The sequence below is a fragment of the Rhinopithecus roxellana genome, chromosome 11 (genome assembly GCF_007565055.1).
Source record: "Rhinopithecus roxellana isolate Shanxi Qingling chromosome 11, ASM756505v1, whole genome shotgun sequence".
Classification (NCBI taxonomy): domain Eukaryota; kingdom Metazoa; phylum Chordata; class Mammalia; order Primates; family Cercopithecidae; genus Rhinopithecus; species Rhinopithecus roxellana.
In genome coordinates, this window is record NC_044559.1 from 24,803,727 (window position 1) to 24,823,459 (window position 19,733).

Genomic DNA, 19,733 nt, shown 5'->3' on the forward strand with positions numbered 1-19,733 from the left:
TGAAACTTGAAGAGGATAGCTCAGCCCAGTCAAAGAGGAGCGAAGGATTGAGCCAGTAATCCAACATTGTTTTCACCCTCTGATAATATGCGCTATGATGAATCCATGTTGTAGAATTAAGGAAAGATGCTTAGTGTGGTACCCACCATAGTGAGTACCTGGAATGTTTCAGCAGGTACTCATTGCTGGTTCTCCTCTATCCCTTGCCCATCTCCCTCCCCTCCCGACCCAGATGGAATAGGAGTCGTCCTGTTGCAGAACTTCACTTTCTTCCCCTTTCTCTTCCTGTAGACACAAAGGACATGAGTGAATGTGAGACGGAAGGCTTCTTTGCTTTGCATCAGCGCCGGGGTGCCATCAAGCAGGCAAAGATCCACCACGTCAAGTGCCATGAGTTCACCGCCACCTTCTTCCCACAGCCCACATTTTGCTCTGTCTGCCACGAGTTTGTCTGGTACAGTCACTTGGCATCTCCCTCCAAGCTTCGGGTTATGCATTTTGTTGCATCTTCTTAATCCTGTAGGCTGGCGTGCTCCACCATGGGGTTATGCTGGAGTAAGTGCTACCTCAGCGTTGCCAGGGACCTCGCCTGAACTGAGAAGGTTCAAATGGTGTGATCCAATAGAAGAGGTGCATGAGAAAGCCAGGTCTAGTCAGGAAAAATGCCCGTGGGATTTTAGTTTCTGCCTCAGTCAGGGGCTACTGGGGGTAAGTGGGAAGGAACAGAAGTGAAACGTATGTTTATTACAAGCAGTTTTCCAGTTTTATAGTCAAAACTTCCCCCACCTAATGGCCCAACCGTGCTGGTGCTACTTTTTGCAACAGGCAGACTTTGCCATTGTAGCTAATGGTTTAAATGTTTATGAGGCTCTTGGGTATCTTAACAGTCATCAAACAGATCAGTTTAAGCCTCAGTAACCACATAGCAAAGGCTATGACAGAGTAGAGACTTGAAATGACTCCTGTTTCTGGCTCTCAGCATCCTAGCCTATTAAGGGATATTCTTCCTTTTAGGCTACTGCAGAAACTGTTAAAGCACAGCTCCCATGTAACCAGGGTATCCACATGCCACATTGACTTGGAGGGTTTTCATCAACCTGCTTTCGTCTAATCACCTGAACCTCCTTTCTCTCTAATCATGGATGTCACACAGGAATCGGCCCTACATGTGAGACTTTGTTGGTTGCAAATATTCTCAGATGCTCAGAAAGAGGAAATAAAATGTTACAGATGTCTTTGTTCCTCTGTAGTGAGCTCACCGAGACCATGAATTTTTAAGTCTAGCACAGGGAAATGTGCTACAAAGAGTCCGTGATGCATGCATTTTCATTCATGCCTTTTAATCTCTATACGTTTGTTTGGAAAATACAACAATAAAAAAGAAATCAGCCGCTTCTCATTTATTTATTTATCAAACTTTTTAAAAAGCAGCTTAAAATGAAAAACACTCTGTTAATACTCTCAGCAAATGATACAAGAGGGGCTACTGATGAGAAACTGCTCTGTGATCTTAGGGGGTTATGAGATCTCATTCACCTCTTAAATGCTCTTGGTGCTGATGTTGATACCACCGTTGAAATAAATCAGTGTGTGCTTTATTACAGGGGCCTGAACAAACAGGGCTACCAGTGCCGACGTAAGTAAGAGGGTTTCGGTTGTAGTACCATCATTCTTTTTATTTAGCTATTCCTTAGGCTATGAAGATCATAAGCTGCAATTTTTTTTTTCTTTTCAGAATGCAATGCAGCAATTCACAAGAAGTGTATTGATAAAGTTATAGCAAAGTGCACAGGATCAGCTATCAATAGCCGAGAAACCATGGTACGTATTTACATTTCTCTTTGACGTGCGGTGATTTTTATCAAAATGTTAAATGTTACAGCCCAGAACTTGAATCCTTCCATTTATCAGTGAACATCCATCTCCCTAAAACTCTTTCCTCTTCAATAATGATTCTTATCAAGTTACCCAAACCAGAGGATGAATTAGAAATTAGCCAGGCGTGGTGGCATAAGCCTGTAATCCCAGCTACTCAGGAGGCTGAGGCAGGAGAATCTCTTGAACTCAGGAGGTGGAGGTTGCAGTGAACCAAGACCATGCCACTGCACTCCAGCCTGAGCAACAGAGTGAGATTCTGTCTCAAAAACAAAGAAAAAAAAAGGAAATCTGCACTTATACCTCCTAAATATACACAAATTATATACAAGAAGAATTTTCATGACTCTGCTTTTCCAGAAAAATGGCATACAAAGTGGCCAGAAAGCCTAGTTTAGATTAATTATATGAGAACAATCCTTGTGGCACCCCCCAGCTGGAAATGACAGTAAAAGAGTAAATAAAGGCAAATGATGATAAGATACTGCAACATGGCATTTACAAGTTCAGAGATAATAGCAAAGGCATAATTTTATGTTGAGAAGCAAATATTTCTTTTAGAATAAACTTTGAGGTATAATCTGAAGACAAATTATATTTTACCTAATGGAGGAGGGAAACTGGGCTAGCATATGGGCAGCCTATCATTATGAATTTTAAATTGTTTTAAATTTGTATATATTTAGGAGGTACAAGTGCAGATTTCTTTTTTTTTTTTTTTTTTTTTTTTGAGATGTAATCTTACTCTGTCACCCAGGCTGGAGTGCAGTGGCATGATCTTGGTTCACTGCAACCTCCGCCTTTCAGGATCAAGAGATTCTCCTGCCTCAGCCTCCCAAGTAGCTGGGATTACAGGCATACACCACCACGCCTGGCTAATTTTTGCATTTTTAGTAGAGATGGGGTTTCACAATGTTGGCCAAGCTGGTCTTGAACTCCTGACCTCAGGTGATTCACCTGTCTTGGCCTCCAAAAGTTCTGGGATTACAGGCATGAGCCACCACACCTGGCCTACAAGTGCAGATTTCTTCTATGCATATGTTATCTAGTGGGGAAGTCTGGGCTTCTAGCGAACCCACCATCCAAAGAGTGAATACTACGCCAGTAGGTAATTTTCAACCCTCCCTCCCTCCCATCCTGCCACCTGTAGTCTCCAATGTCTATTACTCCACTCTGTAAGTCATGATGAAATCTTTTGACTTCCTTCTCCCACCCTTTCCTTCTTCATTCCACAAATCCTCATTGGGTATCTGATTCTTGGAAGATACTGTGCTCTTCCAAGGACAGCATAACACAAAACAGACGTGGTCCTGCAAAGTTGGAGAAAGAGATAATAAACAAACAGCTATGTATGGCTTCGATTTGTATTAAGTGCTACAAAGAGAGTAAACAAGGTGCACGGATGGAGAGTAAGCAGGTGGCCTACTGAGACTCCATGGTCAGGGAATCTCCCCAACGGAGGGAACATTGAAACTGAGAGCTGAAGAGTGACAGAGCTGGTTACGTGAAGAGCAGGAGGAAGGAAGCTCCTTACAGGCTGGAAGACCCTGCTGAGGGAGAGTCCAGTTGTGTTCCAGGAACTGAAGTGTAGTGAGAGCTGCAAGGGCTGAGACTGGAAGCCCACACTGGGGAATGCACAAAGGCCTGGGTCATGCTGGGTTTCTTTGGAGCCTGGAAAAGTGATTGCATTTTGTGCAACTTGTAGTAGAAAGCCCACTTCGGGATGCTGTAGTAGAAATAGTGCGTTGAGATGTGAAAGTAAAACCAGAGAAGATAGAAGGAATCCCCCAGGCGGGGAGATTGGTGGTTTATACCGGTGAGAAGTCAGCAGAGATGGAGCAAAAGTGGCAGGTTCTCTGGTGATTTTGATGTTATAAATGACTGCATTTGCCAAAAGATTAGATGAAAGAGGTGGATATAAGGATGATGCCCCAGGTTCTGACTTCTGCCTGAGGCTGAGCAGTGTGGTAAATAACAGAGCCACGACGGAGTGAAGAAGACTGCGAGAGATGAATTTTTCCACTTTGGACAGTTGAGTCTGAGATGTGGACATCCAAGTGGAAGCATCAAATAGACAATTTCACATGAGCTTGGAATTCCTCTGGGACAAGGGCCCAACCCTATAAATCTGACAGTGACCATCATATAGGTAGATTTTAAAGTTGCTGCAGAGATCGCCTAGTGAGGAAATACAGAAGGTTCAGGACTGACTACAAAGGAATCTAAAATGAGATGTTAGGTAGAAGATAAAGGATAGAGATAGACATTGAGAACCTGGGCTCACAGAGCACTCCTCCTACACCCAGAATGTATGAGTTACAGAAACCAGGAGGAGAAGAGGTAGGTTGTGTACTGCGCAGTTGAGGTGTTGAGGAAATTGAGTTCCATATGCGGATCTTCACAGGCTTGAATCAGAGAAATGTCAGGGGCATCTTGGAGGTGTTAGTCTGGTTGACCTGCACGAAGGGTGATTTGATGACATGAAAACAACCTGTGAGTTAATATTATGAAGAAGGTGGACCGTGAAGGAGATGATGGACAGAGAACAGTGGCTGGGAAATGAGACTCCAAGGATGGAAAGTGCTCCCCTGGCCAGGGAGAGTTGGATAAAGCTAGAGAGACAGATAAACAAGACAGTCAAGTCTGTTGGCAAGAAGCGAAGAGGTCCCGAACTCTGGTGGAGACGGGTCCCTGGCCCTTCCACAGTTTAACCGGAAGGGGAGTAGGGCAAGACAGTTGCTGATGGGGATAGGTGTGGGACTTTGGTGGTGGACACACAAGGGCGCTCCCCTTAGACTGCATGTGTCCCCCGTGGAGTCTGACGGCTGGAGGAAGGAAAAGAGAAAGCAACAAGTGCCTTCGAGGAAAAAGGAAGATCTGTGAGATAATTATCTTAGAGAAAGCTAGGTGACTTGTGAAAAGCCAGACTGTGGAGCAGAGCTGAAAGTCCATTTGAACTAGACGGAGTCAGCCTTCTCAGGAGTGTGATTTTCTCCAACAAAGGGGCAGGTTCAGAGAAGGCGAATTGGGTGGGTTTTTTCAGAGTAGAATTTCTTCTAACATTTAGAACCAGAAGGGGATAAACTCGTGCGAACCGGTGATTCTGCTAAGACTCAAAGAGGTTAGAGTAGTTCGTTCATGTTTGATCACCTGTAAGTGGCAGAGCTGGTACTAAAATTAAGATCACAATTTCTCAGACCATGATTTTGCTTGTTTAAATCAAATTTTCACCTCCCAGACTTCTTCCTTTACTTGATGCCTTCAGCTTTTCTAGAAAAAAACACAAATGTCTGAATCACTGTTAACCTCAATGGCTAACAAAGTCCCTGGTACAAAGTCTTGAGAAACTGTCTGCTACATAAATTAATTTCTGTGATATTATCTTCTTTGGGGATATTTTGATTTCTTGTTCACTCAAGGGGATATCATCTTTGGGATTCTTTTGTTCCTCTACCCCTGGAGGAGTATTGTCCAATAGAAATAAATAGAATAAGGGCTACGTGTGCAATTTTACATTTTCAAGTAGCCCACATTAAATAAAAAGCAATAGGTGAAATTAATTTTAATAATATATTTTGTTTCATCCAATCTGTTCAAATATTATCATTTCAACATATAATGGACATGATACCTTAAGTAATTTTTTTATACAAAAGACTTCAAACTCCAGGGTGTATTACTTCACATGTCCAGCACATCTCAATTCTAACTCACCACCTTTCAAGTGTTTGCCAGCCCCATGTAGCTCATTGGTTTTCATACTGGAAAGTGTGTACATAGAGTCTTCATCAGCCATGGGGTCTTGAGCCATTTGGGCCTGCGTTCAAGATTCGAAATGGTCCCCTTCCAGCCTGGACCTTGACCTATTAATTGTTCATATTTAAACTGTGGAATATAAGTGAGTCCTGAAAATTATTTTTTTCTTGGTTGAAAATGGCTATAGTAAGTACTGAGCAATTTTTAATCAATTCTAAACAGTCATTGTAAAGAACCAACGCTGACCAGTACCCCTGGCGGGAAGGTTAGATCTACTGCTGTGCTGATGAATAAGGCATCTTTGCTGTGCACCTTCCCAAAGGAACTGTGGAGTTAGAAACTTCTGCAGAGATTATAAAACTTTAGAAAATAAAGCGTTTTATCCTACACAAGAATATTGACATTCTTACCAGGAATCCAACTAACCCAAGTGTTTTGTTGTTGTTCATGCAATAAGTTTGATTTAAACTCTGGAAAACTATTTTTTTAAAAAATTCTGGGCCAGGCGTGGTGGCTCACATCTGTAATCCCAGCACTTTTGGAGGCTGACACAGGTGGATCACAAGGTCAGGAGATGGAGACCATACTGGCTAACACAGTGAAACCCCGTCTCTACTAAAAATACAAAAAAATTAGCCGGGCATAGTGGTGGGCTCCTGTAGTCCCAGCTACTCGGGAAGCTGAGGCAGGAAAACTGTGTGAACCCAGGAGGCGGAGCTTGCAGTGAGCCAAGATCCCGTCACTGCCCTCCAGCCTGGGCGACTGAGTGAGACTCCGTCTCAAAAAAAAAAAAATCTATATCGATCACTAGCATCCTTCTCCCACTCCCCTCTCCCCATCCCACTAAGTCTTCACATTTATTTTGAGACAGAAAAGAGAATGGCTGGACTCTGATTCTGACTGCCAAGCTTATAGATATCCCAGCTCTAGAGCTGTGTGTCCTGGGCAAGTTTCTTACCTTCTCTGTGCTTCATCTCCTCATCTGTCAAAGGAGAACAGTAATAGCAGCTACTTCAAATGGGGTATTTTGAGGATTACGTGAGATATCACCTGTGTAGTAGATGATGCATGTGACATATTTGTTAACCGCACCTGGCAGGAACTACCCCCTCCTCTTGCCACCTCAGTTCATGAATAATAGGTGTGAAATGCTTCTCACATTAGGCAGTAATACTGATAAACCCATAGAAATGTTTCCTTTAAAGAAGGCATTGTTTTTTACATCTTACAAAGGTTAAAAGCACTAGTTCTGGACTGAAAGAGAAAAGAAAATATTTATACTAAAACAGGAAGGGAATCTTCATCTATTTAAATGGAAGCAGTGTTTCCTTAGCGCTTGTTTAAATAACCCTTCTGCCATTTTCCTGAGCTGTTAGCCTGTGTGTGTGGATGCCTCAGATTTCAGTTGTCCACAGGGTGCTTGCTACATGCAGAAGGCAAGCATGCCCCCTCACCCACAGTTGCTGAGGGCTGCCTGCCATCTTCAGGCATGACTCTAGGGCTTGACAAGTGACAATGATGGTTTAAAATGCACACAATGCCAGTGTCTTCATGATGACCTCTGTCAGTTATGCTAAAGTATCTGCAAGAACATCCAAAGACGGGGCCCCAGGGACACACACGTGATTTCACCTTCTGCCTTTCTTCCAGTTCCACAAGGAGAGATTCAAAATTGACATGCCACACAGATTTAAAGTCTACAATTACAAGAGCCCGACCTTCTGTGAGCACTGTGGGACCCTGCTGTGGGGACTGGCACGGCAAGGGCTCAAGTGTGATGGTGAGTCCAGCGGGGGGTGAGCATGGTCTGACGTAGACACCCTAGGAAGGGATGGAGCGAGGCTTTCTGGGGAACTAGAGGGAGGATATAGCGGGGACGACTTCCACACCCAGCCCAGACAACTCATGATCGTAAGTATGGTCTTCTGGGGCAATAAGCCACTATGTTCCTTTCCTTGCACCCTGCCACACCCCCACCCCCACATCCCAGAAAAGAGCACAAGAGTTCAGGTTCAAGATCAAAGCTCCTAGCTCCATCACCTTCTGTAGTACCATAGCCCTGGGGGAAATGAAGACAGTGTTTCTCCTCTCACTGGTCTTTCTACTAGTAGTTTCCTCAGTGGGTTCTGGGCTGCCCTTCCTAATCTCAACAGGTCTAGCTGTGTGGTACTCTAACCCTTCTCCTTTGCACCAGCTAGTAAGACTCTTTCTGTCATCTCATCAAGAAGCAAGCCCAGCACATCCATTTGGCTGACGCAAGGTCCTGCACAGAAATTCTGTAACATTAGCTTGAGCTAAACCATTGCTAAACCATTGCTCTGAACTCCAAGTGCCCAGTAAGAGGCCGGCCCAGCTCTAACCGCCATTGCCTGTTCTCTGGTCTTTCTTCCAAGGCTGGGATCGCAGCAGAGTCTAACCGGCCATTCATTACCGTTGGGAGTTTCTCAGACCTACCATCAAAAAAGGAAACAAGGCAAGGCTTTCTTGCTGTACAACTCCCAAGTTGCTAAGGCGATAATGTTTAGAAGCGGAGATGCTGTTACACTAGGATGAAGGACTAGGGAAGAAAAAAAAAACCACGAGAACTGACAAGACACTCTGCTTTCTGGTTGGGAAGAGACAGGGGCAGGGCCCAGAGGATGGAGCCGGAAAAGGAGAGCCACCTGCTGCACACAGTTTCTTATTGTTTTCTTCTTCTTTTACTTTTTTTTTTTTTTTTTTTTGAGACAGGGTCTCACTTTGTTGCCCAGACTGGAGTGCAGTAGCTCAATACAGCTCACTGCAGCCTTGACTTCCTGGGCTCAAGCAATCCTCCCACTTCTGCCTCTCAAGTAGCTGGGACCACAGGCATGTGCTACCATGCCTTTTTTTTTTTTTTTTTTTTTTTTTTTTTTTTAAGAGGGATAGGGTCTTGCTATGTCGCCCAGGCTGGTCTCAAACTCCTGGGTTCAAGCAATCTTGTCTCTTCAGCCTCCAAAAGTGCTGGAATTACAGGAGTGAGTCACCATGCCTGGTGAGCACAGACCTTTTCTTATGATGAAGTATTAAATATACAAGCCACTTTATTTTTTCTTGGCAGCCGTATTTTGATCAGTGCTACTGACTAATGTACGTCCTCTCTTTTGAGTGATGAGGTACGTGATGGAAGGAGGCACAGCATCTTCCACATTCTCCCCTTCTTCATCCCAATCGTGTTCACATGTCTGGTGGCACCCAGAGCGACCTCTCAGTGGAGGCAGGAGGGGTTAGGTTTTCAACTCATTACCTAAAGCAGACATCACAGGAAGCCAACTTTAGCCTCAAGAATCCCTTCCTGACCTCAAAGGACACTGACATGCTTTCTCTACACCCCTGTTCAAGAAGACATGGATAGGCAGGGTATTAAGAGTTCATTAAGAGTTCAGAGGCAAAACCTAGTGTCCCGGCATCCTGACCGTATCCACAGAAACAGGAATAAAGAAATTCTCGCCTCTTGGTTCTCCTGTGATGGTGTCAGGTCGGGTTCTATGTCCTGGGAGCCCGAGAATCCACTTACAAGAAGAGCTGGTCCCAGCAGCGCCGCGGCACAGCTTAGAACTCCCCGGGGGTTCCTGGGCGTGATTGCAGGGCTCTCGTGCCTGCTTCGTTTCATTTCTTTCCTCGAATATTCTTTCCTTTCCGTTCCATTCTGTTCCCCGCTCTCTCCTACCAACTTCATTTCAAGTGCTCCCCTCCGCCTTTTATTTTGTCCCCTGTCCTCCCCCTCCCCTGCCCTGGTTTGTTTTACATTCTTGCTTCTGACACCCCCCAGGTCCCTGACCCTCCGCTGTGCTCTCCCCACACGTGCTGCTCACCCCGCACGCCCGCCTCCTCCTCTCTGCCTCCCACTCTCTTCCCTCCCTCTCTGCCTCCTTTTCATCCTGCCTCCTTACAAGCTGTCTTCTTAAGTAAGGCCTCCTTTAGCCTTTGACCCTGCCTTCTCTCTCTCCCCACGATAATTCCTATGAAAGTAGTCATCCAGAGGGACTCTTTGCCCCCCAAGAAATTGAGTTACGGCCTGATAGGTTGGTAACAAAGACTTATGGCCTTGTCATGGAGATGGTGGTGGCGTTTCTTCACGGCCATGCAAGTCACAGTGAAGCCTAGATGTGGCTACAGTGTTAGGAGCAAAGTAAAACTCCATCCCCCTATGTTCAGTCCTAGCTGACAACCTCACTTTGTGTTACAATGATGCGTAACAAAATGGAGCTGGGGCTACCCAAGTTAAAACCTAACACCTTCTAAATAAGGTGAATGTGAGTTATGCAAGTTATGCTGACAATGTGGAATTTGCAGCACAATCAATCATAAAAAAAAAAAAAATCCTTTCTATAGTAAAGATTTCAGGCCAGGCACAATAACATACCTGTAATCCCAGCACTTTGGGAGGCCAGTGTGGAAGGATGGCTTGAGCCCAGGAGTTTGAGACCAGCCTAGGCAACAAAGTGAGACCCCCATCTGTAGGAAAAATCAAAAAATTAGTTGGGTGTAGTGGTGCACGCCTGTGGTCTCAGCTACACAAGAGGCTGAGGCAGGAGGATGGCTTGAATCCAGGAGGTGGAGGCTGCAGTGAGCTATGATCGCACCACTGCACTACAGCCTGGGCAACAGAGCAAGACCCTGTCTCAACAACAACAACACAACAAAGATTTTAAATATGCAGAAAAGATTTTGCTTCAGGTGAATTTTTATGGCTATATCTATGCCTATAGACTAGGTCTAGTAATGGTTTAATAGTAGACTGGGGCCGGGCGCGGTGGCTCAAGCCTGTAATCCCAGCACTTTGGGAGGCCGAGACGGGCGGATCACGAGGTCAGGAGATCGAGACCATCCTGGCTAACACGGTGAAACCCCGTCTCTACTAAAAATACAAAAACTAGCCGGGCGAGGTGGCGGGCGCCTGTAGTCCCAGCTACTGGGGAGGCTGAGGCAGGAGAATGGCGTGAACCCGGGAGGCGGAGCTTGCAGTGAGCTGAGATCTGGCCACTGCACTCCAGTCCGGGCGACAGAGCGAGACTCCGCCTAAAAAAAAAAAAAAAAAAAAAAAAAAAAAAAAAAATAGTAGACTGGGTGAGGTGGCTCACACCTGTAATCTCAGCATTTTGGGAGACCAAGGTGGGCAGATCACTTGAGGTCAGGAGTTGGAGACCAGCCTGGCCAACATGGCGAAACCCTGTCTCTACTAAAAATACAAAAATTAGCGGGGCGTGGTGGTGGGCACCTGTAATCCCAGCTACTCGGGGGGCTGAGGCAGGAGAATCACTTGAACCTGGGAGGCGGAGGTTGCAGTGAGCCAAAATCGTGGCACTGCACTCCAGCCTGGGCGACAGAGTGAGACTCCATGTCAAAAAAAAATGTAATAGTTATTTACGTAGAAAATTCTGTTTTATTTTATTTTATTATTGAGCTATTTGAAGAAGAGTGGGCCAGTGAAAGCTACAGGTGAGGGTTGCCCAAATTTCACCTAAATATTTTAGTATCTACATCTGTGCAATAAATGATGAAGATGAAAAGGAAGTTGTATTTGTTGAGCACCTACTCGACGCCAGTCATTGTGCTAAGCTTCTTTGCACACACGTGTGCAAATCAGCAGATAAGATTAAGACCACATGATTTCACAGCACCCAGTGCCTGCTTCTATTACAATACTCTCTACTCACAGACTCTGTCAGCTGGAGTTTGGAAATCTTGATATCTGATTTTTCTTTATTTTAATGGTGATGTTTCTTTTTCTCTCTCTCTCTCTTTTTTTTTTTTTTTTTTTTTTTGTGAGACAGAGTCTTGCTCTGTCTCCCACACTGGAGTACAAAGGCGCGATCTCAGCTCACTGCAACCTCCGCCTCCCGAGTTGAAGTGATTCTTCTGCCTCAGCCTCCTGAGTAGCTGGGATTACAAGTGTGCACCACCACACTTGGCTAATTTTTTTTATTATTATTTTTAGTAGAGATGAGGTTTCACCATGTTGGCCAGGCTGGTCTCAAACTCCTGACCTCAGGTGATCTGCACTCCTCGGCCTCCCAAAGTGCTGGGATTACAGGTGTGAGTCACTGTGTCTGGCCTTTAATGGTGATGTTTCATAAGCAAAATTTGAATTTCTAAAACTAATAATTGTCTTTACACAGTCACATGGGCACACGCTCTCAGTCCAAGAGGGATCTGTTGTTCACTGGCAGTGGAAGTTTAGTTTTTAATGCTAGTGTTCTCAGGATTCATGAATCAGAATACTAACCCTGAATCATAGAATCCCTGAGCTAGAATCCTGTATAGATCATGAGTTCAGTGCTGGGGATCCTTAATCGGGAGCCCCCAGAGCATGCATGACTTGCCCAAGGTCACACAGTATCCATGCTGTGCAAGCTGCCACCAGCATACCATTCTCCACCCACCTGACAGGTGCTCAAGTATTTCCCCCTCCTCTTTCTTTTTCTTTAACATCTCATGTGACTTATAAAAATGAAAGAAAACTTTGGTTCATTTTATTTAAGTTGCCTTCTATAACTAGGTCGTAGTTGTGAATTTAAGTTATCGATTCATATGTGCAAGAAATATTGCTTTCTTTATGACTTTGAGATCCACTTAGTTAAGATTCTCATCTAGTAATTCTTGGGGCCTGCTACCCTTCCCATAATCACGTGAGGTTTTGAGGAGCCATGGGTACAGGGGCCTGGAGACTGGGGAATGTGCTCTAACATCCGGTTGCTGTTGGCATCCTCATCTAAGCCCACACTGGTGAAGCCTGTGGCTTTCTGTTTTCACACTATGTATAGAGTTTTGTGATTTTTTTTCAAAGCTGAGGCCCCCATGCCTGGTCCAGTCTCACTAAGTGTGTTCTGCCGTGACCTCTCCTGGTGTTGCTACACACAGCACCTCCACCAACCTGTTCAGCATTGCCCCTTTACTTCTGCATCCACAAAATCTTGCTCCTCTCTTCCAAAGTCCAGGAGAGGTGAGGGGCACGACCTCCTGTGCTGTCTCCCCTCCCTGCTCTCAGACACGTGCCCTTGTCCTCAGGGACAAGTGGCCTTCGGTTCCCACTCACTCAAATTCTTAAAAAATAACCTTGTCTGGCTTCCTGCAAGAGATGGCCTGGCAAGGGGTTGGGGGACAAGAGGGACCAGGGAAGGAAAACCATATAGAGAAGAAAAAAACCCAAAATAATATTTCAACAAACTTGCTGCCACAATTAAAAAACGCAGTAATTATTCTGGAGAAACTCCTTAGTTGGTTTTCTTTCTTTGTTTTTTGAGACGGAGTCTCACTGCTGGAGTGTGTAGCGCGATCTCGGCTCCTGAGCTCACGCCATTCTCCTGCCTCAGCCTCCCGAGCAGCTGGGACTACAGGCGCCCGCCACCACGCCCGGCTAATTTTTTGTAGTTTTAGTAGAGATGGGGTTTCACCGTGTTAGCCAGGATGGTCTCGATCCCCTAACCTCGTGATCTGCCCACCTTGGCCTCCTAAAGTGCTGGGATTATAGGCGTGAGCCACCACACCCAGCCCTGTTCGTTTTCTTTTAAATAGGTCTAGGTAGTTGGCCGGGCGTGGTGGCTCACATCTGTAATCCCAGCACTTTGGGAAGCCGAGACAGGCAGGCCACCTAAAATCAGGAGTCCGAGACCAGCCTGGCCAACATGGCAAAACCCCATTTCTACTAAAAATACAAAATTTAGCCCAGCATGTGGCAGGCGCCTATAATCCCAGCTACTAGGGAGACTGAGGCAGAATTGCTTGAACCTGGGAGGTGGAGGTTGCAGTGACCTGAGATCGCACCACTGTACTCTAGCCTGGGAGACAGAGCGAGACTCTGTTTCAAAAACAAAGGCTAACAAACAAACAAATAGGTCTAGGTAGCTTCTGACATCCTTAAACCACAGTGCCTGTCTCTGTAAAACAATCACCATTGTCCTTCCTCCGCCTGGGCTGTTGCCCTGGCTGTGAGGAGTGTGGTGTGCTGTTTTCTGAACAGCTCTTAGAAGGGGATCTGTTAATGAAAGTAGAGGTGATCATGGGCCTTAGGAAAATTATATCCTAAGGAGATTATCAGAAGGAGGATGCTGGGCAGTGGGTGGCCGAAGTGGGCACAGGGGGAAAGAGGGGGAGGTGGAAATAGGTGCTTTTGCTCCATCAAGTCCTATTGCCATTCTCCGGGCAGTCACACTGTGGACAGAAGTGGAGGCAGTAGCTGCCTCGGGCCTTAGCTTACTTATAAAACTGCCCTATCATATCCAAAGAGAGAAAGACAAAGAGTAAAAGAATCTCAAAACTTAACCATTCCCACCCTCTTTTGTTATTCTTTGTTCCAAAGAAAAGATTTCCCTTTTGTAGCCTCAAATGAATTTTGTGAATTAAATAAATAAAACATCTGCAGGCTGAGGCTGCCTCCTGGGCTTCAACCTAAAGGCTGGGGGAAGCTCCTCACAGCCCAGGTAGGAAAGGGGATGTTTTGGACCTAGATTGGAGTGAGTAGGAACATTCTTCTGATGCAGGGCAGGTGAGCCCCAAAGTGGGGCTTAGCCCAGGCAAGTTCTTTACTTCGCCCAGGAAGAATTCATGGACCAGCTGTTAGTAGAAGAAAACAGCTTCACTGGTCAACGGTGTTACAGTTCTGTTGGTATTACAGCTCCATGACTGCTCCTGCAGAGCAGGGCTACCCCAGAGGCAGAGAGTAGCAGCTCAGGGCAGTGCTGCAATCCTGTTTATACCCACTTTTAACTACGTGCAAATTAAGTTCCTGGAAAAAGGGTGGTAACGTCTGGGTATTGCCATGGCAATGGTCAACTGACATGGCACACAGGTGGGCATCTTCTAGAAAGCTGCTTCTGCCCTGTCCCTGTTTTAGCTAGTCTTCAGTTTGGTCTGGCATCTGAACCCCACCTCCAGAGTTGAGTCCCACCTCCTACCTCACTTCCCCTCCAGCACGTGGATCACTACCAGGGAGAGCCAGGGTCAACTTCCTCCCAGCCATGGCACCGTAGGCTTCCCTCCATATCCACAAGGCTCTGTCTTACCACCAGAGAGAGCTGCTTAGCACCAGGGGTTTCTTCCACTCTTGCTCACCTACTGCCTTCTTCCTTCCAGCATGTGGCATGAATGTACATCACAGATGCCAGACGAAGGTGGCCAACCTTTGTGGCATAAACCAGAAGCTAATGGCTGAAGCGCTGGCCATGATTGAGAGCACTCAACAGGTAGGAGGAGCATGTGCCGTGGACACGTTCCCGCCATGGCCACTCAGCAAGGATGTCCATGCCCTGCTCCTTCACCTGTGGCAGCCGTACGGGAAATGCTGGGATGTATTTCTGAGCGCCAGCCTTGCCCCTGGCTTTCATCTCCGTGCCCACACCGCCCCCCCCCCCCATTTGAGATAGTGGTTTGATGCATTTGTATTATGCCGAGCTTTATAAAATCTTAAATTCTTCATGGCATGAGCAATGCAGAAACAAATAAATTCATTAAACTTATTGAAGATTCATTGACAGCTTTATGTGAATATATTCGGGTTATAGAATAGCCTAGAGGAAAACACTTATGTGCTAGCATCATCCCCAGAGTCCTCACAGAACACTGAGTCCAGAGCAATTTTTGCCCTGCTGTTTTACTGCCTTGGCATTAGCTGAATTCCCAGATCCAAGGAAAACCCCTCTTTAAGACTTGGCATTGCCTGTATCAGCTGTTTTCCCATCCATTGACCACCTGTCCTTATTTGTGATGGAATGACATAGACAGCATGAGACAATCCTGTCAGCCTCAGAAAAGTGTGAAGGAGGAAAACATGTTCTGCTAATGTGTAAAATGTAGCAGATAGACTCTCCCAGAATATGGAGTTCTAAAAGAATGTTGAGGAAAAGAAGAGCTTCCGTGACCCTATGCATTTAGGAATTTTAAATGGCTTTTGTCCCCATGGTTAGCAGGCTGAGCTGTTCCCTCAATGGTGGGTGGTCTGACTCTCCATGTGTCATCTAGGCTCGCTGCTTGAGAGATACTGAACAGATCTTCAGAGAAGGTCCGGTTGAAATTGGTCTCCCATGTTCTACCAAAAATGAAGCAAGGCCGCCATGTTTACCGACACCAGGAAAACGAGGTAACTGTCCTGGTCAGCAGTCTAATCAATGTCAGTCATTAATCTCAACCCTAAACTGATGCCCTTGGATTTAAGTTATCAGCTTACCTGGTCTGATAGGTGATCCACCTCCAGCTACCAATTAAGAGGCTCCCCACTCCTTAGAAAAGAAACCAAAACCGTTTACCTTTGCAAAAGGCAGGAGGTGGGGGTTAGAAAATGGGATGGGTCTGGAGGGAACAACTGCAAATGTTTTCTTAGAGTTTCAGCATGTTACATTCTGTCAGTGTCAAATGGTTTTACAGAAATAAATCTGTCTTAAAACTTGATGGTGGGAAGGTCGCAGAAGACATTCTTACCCTGCACCTTTGAGACTTAAGTTTAAGGGTAGGAAAGACAAGGACTCAAAGCCACTTTGATGACCTTATGGCAGTTTTTCCAGCCTACTGTTTGAAAGTAGTTCATGAATGGATATGACCCCATGTTTCTGAGACCTGAGTCGTTTCAGCATACATTCTAAAATACTTATTGTCCTTGGAAGAGTATGAAAGATAAACCTAGGGATTTGAAAATATAAAGACTATTGCAGGCAGGGGAAAATCCCTAAAAAGTTCCCATGTTTTCTCTGACTTAAAATCAACTTAAAAATGTAAAAGAAAGGTTTGGGTTACATTTAGGAGGGGTTGCTGGGCAGTCAAAGAGACCATGTCTTAGCAATGATCAACATAGGCAGCATCTTTTTCTTTTTTTTTTTTTTTTCTTTTTTGAAGACAGAGTCTTGCTCTGTGGCCCAGGCTGGAGTGCAGTGGCACAATCTCAGCTTACTGCAATCTCCCCCCCCCGGGTTCAAGGGATTCTCCTGCCTCAGCTTCCCAAGTACGGGACTACAGGCTCATGCAACCATACCCAGCTAATTTTTTGTATTTTAGTAGAGATGTAGAGATGGGGTTTCACCATGTCACCCAGGCTGGCCTCGAACGCCTGAGCTCAAGCAATCCATCCACCTCGGCCTCCCCAAGTTGTCAGATTACAGGTGTGAGCCACCGAACCCGGCCAACATAGGCAGCATCTTGACTTAAATTCTGTGACGAATGATGCAGTTCAGATCTTTAAAAATCTGCTAGATTTCATTTCCTCTCTCTCACGTTGTAAATTGTAGAAATTGATGCCACCGTGCTTGTGAGCCACGCAAATTGAAAATCATTTTTTCCTAAAATTTGGTGAAAATCTCTAGATGCCCTTGATTTGACATTATTAACAGAGCTTGTGTATTTTGCATGTTGGAATGTGTTTCTTAAGTTGAACTATTTCCAGTCTTGAAGAAATAGACTTAGGCCACACTCCAAATTCCAAATGCCAGGCTCACAGACAAGGGGGCGCTGCCCTCACAGACAGATGGAGAGGTATTAAAGCTGCCTGAACTGCAGGAAACCCTCTAAACACTCCCAGTTACTATGATGGAGCCTCAGCATGGGAAGTAGAAGAGAAAGCATGTGCTCTAAGTAACTAGAATGGCCTCCATTACTCCATGTTCATTTTTAACCACCAGCTTGCCATTTTCAGAGCCTCAGGGCATCTCCTGGGAGTCTCCGTTGGATGAGGTGAATAAAATGTGCCATCTTCCAGAACCTGAACTGAACATAGAAAGACCATCTCTGCAGATGAAACTAAAAATCGAGGATTTTATCTTGCACAAAATGTTGGGGAAAGGCAGTTTTGGCAAGGTAAGCTACTGCACAGGACAACGCTGTGACCCAGCTCCAGGAACTGATGAGCCAAGTTCCTGGTCAAAGAAACTAAACTCGTGGGGCCACCAGGACTGCATGTGAGTGTCAGAGAGAGCTTTCCTGAGGGGGCTCTGAATAAATAGGGACCCCGAGGACTCTAGGCCCACAGTAGCCTCAGCTTTCTGGAAACCTGTGTCTCCGAAGCTCCTTTGCTTGGAAAGTGTATATCTCACACGCCTCTGAGTTTGATGTCTTTGGGCACCAAAGACATAGGACGGTGCCCCAGCCACTTCCTGTTTCACACGGTGTTTGCGTTTGTTTCATTTTGTTTTTTCTTCTTTTGCTTCATTCTCAAGCCTGGAGTGTTGTTTTAGTTTGTATGTGATTTTTTTTCTCCCTCTATTAAATGTCTTCAGGCTTGTATAAGTTTCCTTGGGGTGTGATAGGGCTCGGCTCTGTGTCCCCACCCAAATCTCACCTTGAATTGTAATAATCCCCAGGTGTCATGGGAGGGACCCACGGAAGCTGACTGAATCATGGGGATGGGTTTTCCCATGCTGTTCCCATGATAGTCAGTAAGTCTCATGAGATCTGATTATCATTTTTTTTTCAGAGTCTTTCTCTGTCACTCAGGCTGGAGTACAGTGGCATGATATCGGCTCACTGCAAGCTCCGCCTTCCAGGTTCACACCATTCTCCTGCCTTAGCCTCCTGAGTAGCTGGGACTACAGGCACCCACCACCACGCCTGGCTAATTTTTTGTATTTTCAGTAGAGACGGGGTTTCACCATGTTAGCCAGGATGGTCTTCTTGATCTCCTGACCCTCGTGATTTGCCTGCCTTGGCCTCTCTGAGTGCTGGGATTACAGGTGTTAGCCACCACACCTGGCAGAGATCTGATGATTTTATAAAGGGGACTTCCCCTGCACATGGCCTCTTGCCTGCCACCATGTAAGACGTCCCTTTGCTCTTCTTTGTCTTCCACCATGATTGTGAGGCCTCCCCAGCCATGTGGAACTGAGTCCATTAAACCTCTTTCCTTTATAAATTATCCATTCTTGGGCATGTCTTTATTAGCAGCATGATAACAGACTAATACAGGCTGCTATAACAAAATATCACATACTGGCTGGCTTAAACAACAGAAATTCATGTTCTCACAGGTCTGGAGGATGGTGGTTCACCATCAAGGTGTTGCGTGGGTTGTTTCTTCCCAGGCCCCTCTCCTTGCTTTGTAATGGCAGTCCTCTCTTTGTGCCTTCAATATTATCTTCCTGTTGTGCATGTCTGCATCTAAGTGTTCTCCTTTTTTGAGATGAGGTCTTACTATGTTGCCCAGGCTGATCTTGACCTCCTGAACTCAAGTGATCCTCCTGTCTCAGCCTCCCTAGTAGCTGGGATTACAGTTGTGCCACCACACTCTGCTTAAATGCTCTCTTCTTATGAAAACACCAGTCATATTGGATTAGGACCTGCTGCAACAACCTCATTTAACCTTAATTATCTTTTTGAAGGTCGTGTCTCCAAACACAGTCACATTCCGAGGTACTGGGGATTGGGACTTCAGCATAGACACAATTCAGCCCATAAGAAAACTGTAGCTTGAGAGTCCTGGAAAAAAAAAATTGTAGAGAAAGTCTCTCCTCTAAATTCTTCCTGCCGTACATGCAGGTGGGGAGTTGTCTCCATCACTCATAGATGACACGGAGAGGAAGGAAAGAGCGAAAGGAGGACAAGCAAAAAAAAAAAAAAAAAAAAAAAAAAAAAAAAAAAAAAAGAAGGGGGAGGTGAGAAGAAGGAAGAAGAGATAATTTAAGAAATTATAACCAACTATCGGTGACTGACTGCAGAAAATTTTCAAGCAGTCAAGTGATTTAAGGAGGGATGATATGGAATACAGGCTTTTAGGTAATTTTGATATTAAAGATATCTCATGTATTAATGGGGCTCCTATTTGTTTTACATTCTTGGATGGGACTCCTAGGAAAATTTTAATCAGAGATGACTATTCCATGAATCTGTGCAGCCAAAGGCAGCATTATATACTACACCTGCTCACCAGACTTTGGCAGGATGTCTTACCCAGTTTATTTAATATTAAACAAACTAAAATGCAACTGAGCAGTCGCCATAGCTGAAGAATATTGTGCTCCATTTGGGGTTTAGATTTAAACACTGATGCCTTTCAGCAAAATCTATTCTGTCCAGCACATGGTAGCTGATATTCATGAATTCTTTTTGTTCATTTCCACAATAATATGAACCACAGCAGGCTCATTTGGTGCTAATCTGAGTGTAAT

The 19,733-nt window shown here is 45.2% G+C and overlaps 1 protein-coding gene across 4 annotated transcripts in view; it reads left to right on the forward strand.

Annotated features, from left to right (window-relative positions):
* Positions 1-19,733, forward strand: part of PRKCQ (protein kinase C theta) — a 157,565-nt gene that overhangs the window by 78,879 nt on the left and 58,953 nt on the right. For all 4 annotated transcript variants that reach the window (XM_030940712.1, XM_030940711.1, XM_030940714.1 and 1 more), the window contains 7 exons: positions 292-454; positions 1,605-1,636; positions 1,736-1,821; positions 7,282-7,411; positions 14,725-14,834; positions 15,610-15,727; positions 17,270-17,430. In XM_030940712.1, the coding sequence (XP_030796572.1) occupies positions 292-454; positions 1,605-1,636; positions 1,736-1,821; positions 7,282-7,411; positions 14,725-14,834; positions 15,610-15,727; positions 17,270-17,430 (800 nt within the window). The remainder of the gene's footprint in view (positions 1-291; positions 455-1,604; positions 1,637-1,735; positions 1,822-7,281; positions 7,412-14,724; positions 14,835-15,609; positions 15,728-17,269; positions 17,431-19,733) is intronic.